This window comes from Corylus avellana, chromosome ca1, assembly GCF_901000735.1.
Source record: "Corylus avellana chromosome ca1, CavTom2PMs-1.0".
Lineage (NCBI taxonomy): Eukaryota > Viridiplantae > Streptophyta > Magnoliopsida > Fagales > Betulaceae > Corylus > Corylus avellana.
Window position 1 is genome coordinate 18228910 of NC_081541.1, and position 9704 is coordinate 18238613.

Genomic DNA, 9704 nt, shown 5'->3' on the forward strand with positions numbered 1-9704 from the left:
TCACCTCTAGGACGATGTGTCACTTGTAAAATGTCACTAATTGGTGATGTTTAAAAAAATCCTTACTATTTAAACGTCACAAAATTCTTATTTTTTTTTGTAGTGCTAGTTAGCAATTATCTAATAAAAGTATTAAATATATTTTCCACACCATTACAACGATGAGCAAAAAAACAAAAATCAATTTTGGTATTAGCTCATTAAGTTGGATTGTATTTCTTGGTCTTATATGAAGTGAAGTCATTACAAACAGTAATCTCTTAAAAGATGATATAATATTCAAGTTCTAACCACTACCTAATTGGTAGACCTAAACTGTTGATTAAATCAGTTCCTAAGGTTGCTACATCTTGGGTGCGACAAAATCCACCAACCACTAACAAATTTCCTCTGTGGTTTAACCACTACGTACCAACTTATAAAAAAAAAAAAAAAAAACCACTACGTACCAATACCATCGTAGACTCCTATAAGTAGTGAATTATAACAGCCGTTGGATTAATCTTTTCAATGACCCTCTGCAATGGGACACGCCAAAGTCCGACCCGTCATCATGTCCCACGAACCCCTCCAACTCCAACCCGTTGAAAACTGGGAAGAAAACTACGGAAGCGACGGGCGTCGCCACGGCCGTGATTTTTGGTATGCGAGACAGGAGTTTCTGAAGAGCTACCAATTCTCGGAGCAAAATGGGTTTAGGGAGAAGGTGAAGAGGTGGGCGAAGGAGGTTAACGAGGTGGCCAATGGCGTCGTGAGTGGCATTCGTCGACAAATGTCAAGGAGAAGGGTTGGGATTAGGGCTTATAGGTTCACGCTCGCTTTGCCTTCTCATCTCGTCCTCCTATCTGTCAGGTGTTTTACTCCATGGCTCAATAAAAAAGAGTGTCTGCAGCCATGACATATATATATATATATATAGAGAGAGAGAGAGAGAGAGAGAGAGATAATTAAGGTGCTCGGTCGCATGCATTGCTGGGGGATTGCATATATATGTTTAATGATGTTTTTTCTATTTTAACTTTATTTCGAGTTGCAAGTTGTTTGCATGGAACAGATTTTCTCCGGATCATTTGAACTGGATAATATTCAATTAGTTATATTATAAGGGTATTTTTGTTTTTTTTTTAAAAAAGACAAAAATACCCCTTATAATATAACTAACCGAATATTATCCAGTTCAAATAAACCTGAGAGAATCCTAATTCGTTTGCTTGGAGGAGTGAAATTGTATTGAAGCTTAAATTTAGGTGGTTATGTTAATTTCATAGAGAATCAAATAGAAGCTGATCTCACAAATGGTATTAATGCCAATTATATAAGCTTATTGTTCTTGGTAATGTTATTGCCTTAATTCCTTCTTTCCTTGTTATTTTGAGATTCAAAATTAATAATAGAGTTCTTAAAACCAAAAAAAAAAAAAAGAAAGAAAAGAAAAAAGAAAAAAGGATTTTGTAAAATGGACTATCTGAATTTCTTTGGATTTTTTGATAAACCTAAGTATTAAATTTAAATAATAAAATGTTGGTGCACTTGATCTATCCATCCAATAATCTAGTTGGGCTACTTGCTGGGTTGAATTTAATTACATCAGGATGTTAGGTATACCGAATGCTGTGGGCATGCAGCCTATACCTGTCAACATTCGTCCTTGTTGGTTCATTTTGTGGTTCAAAAAGAACTAAATTTTTCTGTTTGGGGTGGACCATTTTAATTTATTAACAGATCCAAAAGCTAATTTCGAGTCAAGATTAATCCAAACGGGCAAAGCAATCAATTGCAAGCAAGTCAAGTGTAGATTTGTTTGCACTTGGCTTCATCAAATCTACTGGAAATTTTGTATTTTATTTATAATCAAAAAATTATATATTTATGGACTTAAAAATATTTTTTTGAATGAGTTTAACACACACACACACACACACACACACACATATATATATATATATATATATTGAATTATAATAAAAATAGCAATACTCCAAACATTTTTCGTATGAGAAAACTTTTTATCAGGACCATCCTGATAACACCCCTTTTATAGCCCTCAATTAATAACCGACATATAAGCAAAAGCATAAAAAGTGCACAAAAAATAACTTGGACCAAAATACACTAGATTTTAAGGTGATAAAATCCTTAAAGAGTTAACCTTCTACCTTTAAATTTTAGTTTTGAATCCAAAAAAGAGTTTTGAGACATTAGAAATTTGAGGCATTAAAAACAGATTTTGAGGCATTCAGAGAGTCACGACATCGCTGGGATCCAAGCCGCTGAAGCACGGCCAGAGACCCACGCTGGGTCTGGCCAGCAACCCAGCGGGTGTCTGGCGATGCTTTGGCGGCCTGAATTCTGACAGTGCCTAGCTGGCTACAGTTTTTTTTTTTTTTTTGATGTGGTTATTCTCATTTTCATTTTTTGTATTTTTATCAAATTGATGTTGTGTCACGTGATAATTAAATGCTGTAAAGTGTGTATTTTAAAAATGGACCTGATAGTAGGACTCTCTTTCCGTATATGTTTAATTCTCTTGGTATATATGAACTTTTTCCATAAACTTCTTTTCAACTAAGCTAGCTAGTCTAATTGAATTAGACTCTTTTTAACTTTTCATTAAACAAGCCAAAAAATAAAGTTTTGAAAACATTATTTATTTATTTATTTATTTTATCACCAAAACAATTTTGCTTAATCAAATTACCTGTATCTTGGCCTGGATTTTTTACTAAACAACCCCCCACCCCCCCGCAAAAAAAAATGGTTACGAAAACATTTATTTATTACCAAAACAATTTGTTGATTAAAAATATCCTGCATGCTGAAAACAGGACTTGCAGTTGACAAAAGATCTGTCCAAAACCGTGAAAACCCAATTCCAAGTGTCTATAACGACTAATTGTAGGTTGCCTATTTATGTCCTATTAAGAATAAAGTAGCTATTAAAATTGCTATAAGGCTTATAATTGATCATTATTAAATTTTGATCAAATAGTGATTTTAATAGCCACATCATTCTTAGAGCATCTTCAACAAGAGTTTTCATTTTACTACTCAAAATACAACTTTTTTCATTTTAGCTACTAGTATTTCACTACACACTCCAACAAGAACATCTATTTTAACTATCTACTCTAATTAAATATTATTTTTCAGTATTATTTTATTAGTTTTTATCATTTCCTTGTCTTCTTCATAACTTGTAAATATAAAAGTTCACTGTAACAATAGTAGGAAAACCTCCTATTTTATAGTATCTATTAGAACAAGAAAAGTTAACAAAATAGCTAAATTTAACTAAAAAACTACTTAAAAACATTGTTAGAGATGCTCTGAGTGGGACACAAGTAAACCACCTAAAATTACTCGTCTACACATGGCTAATTAGTTGGATATTTGATGATAGAGTAATGTTATTTGGATTGCTACATGACACATTGACAATTATCTAAAAAGAAAAATGATGTCATAGTTAAATCAATCTAAGAATTAATTTTTACTGCCATATTATTACGTAGGAGGACCGGTATACACCATGGCCTCAAAACTTCCAAGTTTTTTTTTTTACTTTTGACCCTTGTCCCTTTCAAAAGCAGTCAAAAAAATGAACCACACAAACAAATCCATAATTGAATAATATTGTTTATTATCTGATTTTCTATATATATATATATATATATATATATATATATTTCCAGAATTTATATGGATATTTTTATCTTATAGACAAAAATTTAGGGTTATTTTTATCTTTTTGCTCGCCTTGGATTTAGAGGGACATTGATAATTTTTTGGTAGTTTAAGAAAATATTGTTCTAATTAAAAGTTTAGAAGACATTATCAATTAAGTAGTAGTTTGAGAAAGCATGTAAACTTTTTCATATATATATATATATTAGAGTAAGTCTTCATTAGTATTTAATAATTGGGGACCTTATTAAAAGAGCCTTAAGGTCTGTTTGAGTTTGTGATTTGAAAACATAAAATTTAAAAACACATTTAAGCATTTAACAAAACCTTGAAAATCACATTTTAGTATTTAAAATTGTGCGTTTTTAAAAAAGTATTTTTTTACCTGCGATTTGAAAATACAATTTATTTATTTTATTTTTAAATTACAATTTTTTAAAAATGCAATAAAAAATATTTATTTTCTGTTATTTGATTTAAAATTATATATTTTACCTATTAAATCACAATTTCAATCCTACCCATAGACAGCGTCCTAGTCATCCTAAGGTCCAGCCGGCCCTAATTGCACTTGCAACCCAGCTGAGTGAAGCTCTCAAAAATATCCCAAAAAATCTGTGGCTACTAGTGGTACTCCGATTCCTGCAAGCTTCCAAGCCACACACATGGGAGGTGACCCCACAAGGCCTCGTTTACTTCTACAATTCTTCTGGTTTCTTTCGATACACAACACAAGATCCAAATCCTTATCTTCCCACCATCACACTCTTGTACTCTCCACCAGTCATTTCTCCTCCTGTATCCTCTCACATCCTTCTTTATTCTACAACGTACACTCTTCAGCTACTTTTCTTTCTTCCATCTTCTCCGATCTTCTCTTCCTTCTCTTTCTTTCCTCATATCGCTGCACCACTTTCTCCATGCTTGGCCTAACTTTTGGGGTTTAACTCAGGATTCTGTTGAAGGGTTTTGAACAGTTTTCCAAAAAAAAAAAGAAAAAAGAAAAAAAAAGTGCCCTTTGCAGCAGTATCACTTTGTCTTACATTTTCTTGGAATTTTTGTCGGTTTAGCACCACGTGCTGTTTTTCTGACACTGTTACCGGTTCTATAACAACGTTTCTCTATCTGGGTGTCGCTTGAATCTTCAAAGAAATCTCTTTTTCTCTATGTGTGTGTGTGTGTTAAACATATGGGTATATTCTGTGTATCTTGTATATTTTGAAGCTTAGCAGAAAGCTTGAGAGAAAGCCCGAGAAGAAATAGAGATATCAATCAGTGGGAAGATGAAAATTCAGTGTGATGTGTGTGAGAAAGCTCCGGCAACAGTTATTTGTTGCGCGGATGAGGCAGCCCTGTGCGCGAGATGTGATATTGAAGTTCATGCAGCAAATAAGCTTGCAAGCAAGCACCAGAGGCTTCACCTAGAGTGCCTCTCCAATAAGCTCCCTAAATGTGACATCTGCCAGGTAATTCATTTCATGAATCCTCACTTTTTCTTTTTATATTTTATTTATAATCACTATTATTGATGGTTTTCTATCTTGTGTACTCGGATTTATTGGTATTGTTGAATCCATCTATTTAGTCGATTGGTGTGTAAAATTCTTTGTTTTGATTATGTGAAACTGCAAAATCTAAATTAGAGGCATCCTGATTTGGCTTAGGTGGGATTTCGGTAGATCTTAGGTTCAAATCTTATCAACCCAAAAATAATTGTATCATGTTTGGTTGCCAATATAAGATTTAAGTGTCGCACCCAAAAAGTTAAGACTTCTTGCTAGGAGAGACTAGACTTTTTACAAGTGATTCTAAGGAATTACAATTGTAATTTAATTAGTCCTTTTGGAATGATAGGGCAAATGTGGTCGGACCCTTTTCTAAGTTGTTACAAATACTATCAGAGTAACCTAGCATCCCTACCTAGCACTTAGATACTCCATGACATAGATCCTGAGCAAAGCGTGTCAACAATTTGAGTAGGGGAGATTGTGACTATCCAAAAAGTGGTTATAGGGAGCTCTAATTGCAACTTAATTAGTCTTTTTGGAGTGATAGCGCGGACGTGACTAGTTCTTTTCCTAGATCGTTGTATTAAGAAACTATAGATTTTCTTGACCCGTTAAGAGTATCCAAATCGTCTTCCTTGAACAATTATTTTGTTGTGCGTATACAAATGGTGATATTAGTTAGAGCACTCCTTGCAGCCTCACCAAAATCTTTTTTTTTGGTTATTTTGGTGACGCAATTTAGCTAAATTGGTTTAAATCTTCACTCTTCGAACTCATCATTTTAACCAAAATAAAATGTTGAGTGAACAGTACTCACTAAAGATAGTGAGTAGTATTCACTCACCAAATGAATAAAAAATAATATAAATTTTCTCTCCTTCACATTTCCTTGAAAAGGTTTTTTTTAAAAAATATAAAGAAGTATTTGAAAAAGAATATTTAAATGGAATAATAAAAGTTGATAATTAAAATAGTGAGGCTGCTGGAGTGCTTTAAAAAAGTGGGTAGTTAAAATATAGAAAAATGTACTTTTGGTTATTTTGGTAAGTAAAATTTGGCGAGGCTACTAAGAATGCTCGTAGAATCTGATTTAGCAGATCATTTACTTGAATAAACCACCATACATAAGTCATTCACCCAACAAAAAGATAATTAGAGTAAATATGAGAGTACTATGATGAGAAGGCTACATGATCTTCTCATGAGCTGCTACAGGCTTGCCTCAAAAGATCTCATAGCAGGGTTTTTTTGTTTTTTTTTTTCCTCTGTTTGCTTGGATCTTTCTTCATCAGAATGCATAAAAAGGGATTTTATGTTTGGGACCTGACAGTAGGAATGGCATAAAGAATAGATATAAGATTTTTTTCATCAGGATTTTATAATAGGATTTTATGTTATGTCATACCTCCTTTCCTGTCTAAGTATAGATATAAGATTTTTTTAAGTCACCCACAAATTCCTACTGGACAAAGAAAAATCGATCTCTTACGTTTTCTAATAACATGGCACCACTCCCCTTTCCTAAATCAAAACCCATTATCTCATGAGCGAAACAAAACCTGATGAAAGTATTGGAGAAACTCAAGGTTAGAGAATTTTGAAATTAATCAAATGGTTAGATAAATGCAACTGAGTGAGTGGTGAAAATCCTACCGCTTAAAAAACAATACAAACTATAATTTGATTGATTTGCTTGACCACCAATTAACAATAATCAACTCATGGTTAGCAATTTCATTGATGCTTCAGGGCATAGGGAGAAAGATGCAAATAACATAAATGGTACATTAGAAAACAGGAAGAGAAAAGAGAAATGCTAAGTGTTTTTCTAGTGTTCTCTTAGTGTCCTCCCAACTGTGATGTGACTTTTAAAATCACCAATGGATTAAAAGTCAATAATCATAATTTTAAATTCAACTATGATTTTAAAAGCCACATTACAGTTAGGAGGACACCAGGAGAACACTAGAAAAACACCTAGCATTTCCCAAGAGAAAATAAGGTTGTATTACAAACTTTTCTTTGGAGAGAACTCTGAGAATTTTACTTTACGTACATTTTGTAGTGTGTCTATAATCCTTTGGCTAACTACGGACTTATACATGATTCGATCTAATTTTTTTTGGATGAATAGATCTAGATATTGTATATCATTGATTGATGTATGTTTTTTAACTTCTCGATGAGAGGATAAAGAAAACAAACAAGAAACAAGAAAACAAACACAGAGAATAGTCTCTCACATGTACAGCACATTTTCTGTACATGTGCTAAGTTGTCACAATGAAGCGTTTTTCTACAATCTGTATGTTTTTGTTCACAATGAATGTTGTGATGAGTTAATGTTTTCCCAATCGCTCAAATTCCTCTCTCTCTCTCTACAAAACAGGATAAGCCAGCTTTCATTTTTTGCGTCGAAGACAGAGCCCTCTTTTGTCAGGATTGTGATGAACCAATTCATTCGGCTGGTAGCCTTTCAGCTAAGCATCAGCGGTTCCTGGCTACTGGAATCCGTGTGGCTTTGAACTCCAGTTGTAAGAAGGACACTGAAGAGAGTTGCTTGGAGCCACCCCATCAGAACTCACAACAGATTTCGGTGAAAATGCCCACACAGCAAAATTCTAGCTTCACATCTCCTTGGGCTGTTGATGACTTGCTACAATTTTCTGATCTTGAATCCTCTGACAAGGTAAGAACGACATCTATATCTGAATCAAAATATCTTTACTCCGTAGATGTATTTGGATGTGATTGTCATCATACAGAATGACAAGAATTGAAAACTTGGGGATCACACTGCCAGCATGTGCTTCACTTTTTTATTTTATGGGAAGCTTAGATTTGCTAGGTCAAATAAACATGGTGATATTTACATAAAAATGGGCTAACCAAAGTGGATGAGCTCTTAACAATGGTTCTTTTAAGATCTGGGGACTTCATTTTGGTTTCCATTCCTGACATTTGGATAATTCCCTAGAAGGCACATGCCCAATTTTCATAACTTAAATGATTTTTTGACATTGGTTTGCTATTATTTTTCTCAGGAATGGGAAATTGATGTCAAAAATATATACTGATCATGTTTTTCCATGGGATTCTTGTTTGTTCTATTGTGCAGAAAGAGGCACTTGAGTTGGGGGAGTTTGAATGGTTAGCAGACATGGGTCTTTTTGGTGAGCAAATTCCTCAGGAGGCCTTGGCAGCAGCAGAAGTTCCTCAGCTTCCAGTGTCGCAGTCAAGCAATTTTACCTCCTACAGACCCACTAAATCCAGCATGCCCTACAAGAAGCCTAGACTCGAATTCCCAGAAGATGATGATGAGCATTTCACAGTTCCTGATCTTGGCTAAAAGTCCTACAATAAGAGTTGAAATGTTGATGAATTATATATATATATATATCATACTCCATAAATACATGTATGTATTTATGTATGTGTATGTATATACCTGCTACAATTTTTGTTTTTTCCTTCTTTTAGGATAACTGTGTTTGCAATCAGTTGATAATGCATTTTAGCAGTTGCTTGATCTTGGGCTAGCTCAAATGTTTAGTTTAGGGGATTTACATCTCGACTCTCAATATGTAATTTTAGTATTTTAAATTCTGAGATATGCATACGGTGATCTTGGGCTTTAATATGTCACAAGCCATGTGCTTTGAAGTACTTATCTCCTACTGTGGCTTAAGCAAAGCATGGGAGAAATCTTAGAAAATTGAAAGAAATTAAAGTAGCTGAGGCATGAACTTTTAAGTCGATCAAAGTGTTTCATCCAAACCCAAACACCAACTTTGTTTTAGGACCTCCGGAGTCCGGACTATGTTTAGTAATTCATGTTTGACGGGGCATGTTATTACTATTCTGAGTAATGTTATAAGGAAGGCTCGAGTCTTTCTAGGGCTTTCAAGCGCCTGAGTCTTTCTAGAGTTCTGTACACACAAGATTTTCGGATGAATCTCAGCAATTAACAACTCTTGATTCAGCAATTAGCAACTCTCATGTATTGCCACATCAAAAGTGATCTTCAATTAGCTTTTATATATATATATATATATATATATATATAGAAATGAGGTTGTATGTAATAGGGTATTACTACTTTTTAATTTTTATCATATTACCATAACGACGACGTTTTGATTATTACTATTTTTTAATTTTTTTTTTAAAAAAAGGATTAGTGGTATATATAGAAATGAAGTTGTATGTAATAGGGCATTATCATATTATTAGTGGTGGAGAGAAGTGGGGGCGGTCGCCCAGGTCGTCCCTGGTAAAAAATAATTAAAATTTTTTTTCAAAGTATTTTTTTGGCATGAATTGTTTACTACCCTAGGTAACAAAATTTTGTTACAAAAAAAAAAAAAAAAAAAAAAAAGGAAAAAAACTCCTCCAGTTGTTTCAGTTTCTTGGTTTCACATTATTAAAAAAAAAAAAGTCAAGAAATTTAATGTTTATTTATCAATATTTGGCATTTTCTTGTCATAATTCAAGTACTCAACTGAGTAAGTT

The 9704-nt window shown here is 33.5% G+C and overlaps 1 protein-coding gene across 1 annotated transcript; it reads left to right on the forward strand.

Annotated features, from left to right (window-relative positions):
- Positions 1 to 4389: 4389 nt before the first annotated feature.
- Positions 4390 to 8832, forward strand: LOC132189631 (B-box zinc finger protein 24). Its single transcript, XM_059604384.1, has 3 exons — positions 4390 to 5150; positions 7582 to 7881; positions 8311 to 8832. The coding sequence occupies exons 1-3, from the start codon at positions 4968 to 4970 to the stop codon at positions 8539 to 8541; spliced, it is 714 nt and encodes a 237-aa protein (XP_059460367.1). The 5' UTR covers positions 4390 to 4967; the 3' UTR covers positions 8542 to 8832.
- Positions 8833 to 9704: the final 872 nt, after the last annotated feature.

Coding starts and splice junctions, on each gene's coding strand:
- LOC132189631 (XM_059604384.1), top strand. CDS start 4,968: ATGAAAATTCAGTGTGATGTGTGTGAGAAAGCTCCGGCAACAGTTATT. Junction 5,151..7,581: donor CTAAATGTGACATCTGCCAG/GTAATTCATTTC, acceptor TCTACAAAACAG/GATAAGCCAGCTTTCATTTT. Junction 7,882..8,310: donor ATCTTGAATCCTCTGACAAG/GTAAGAACGACA, acceptor TCTATTGTGCAG/AAAGAGGCACTTGAGTTGGG.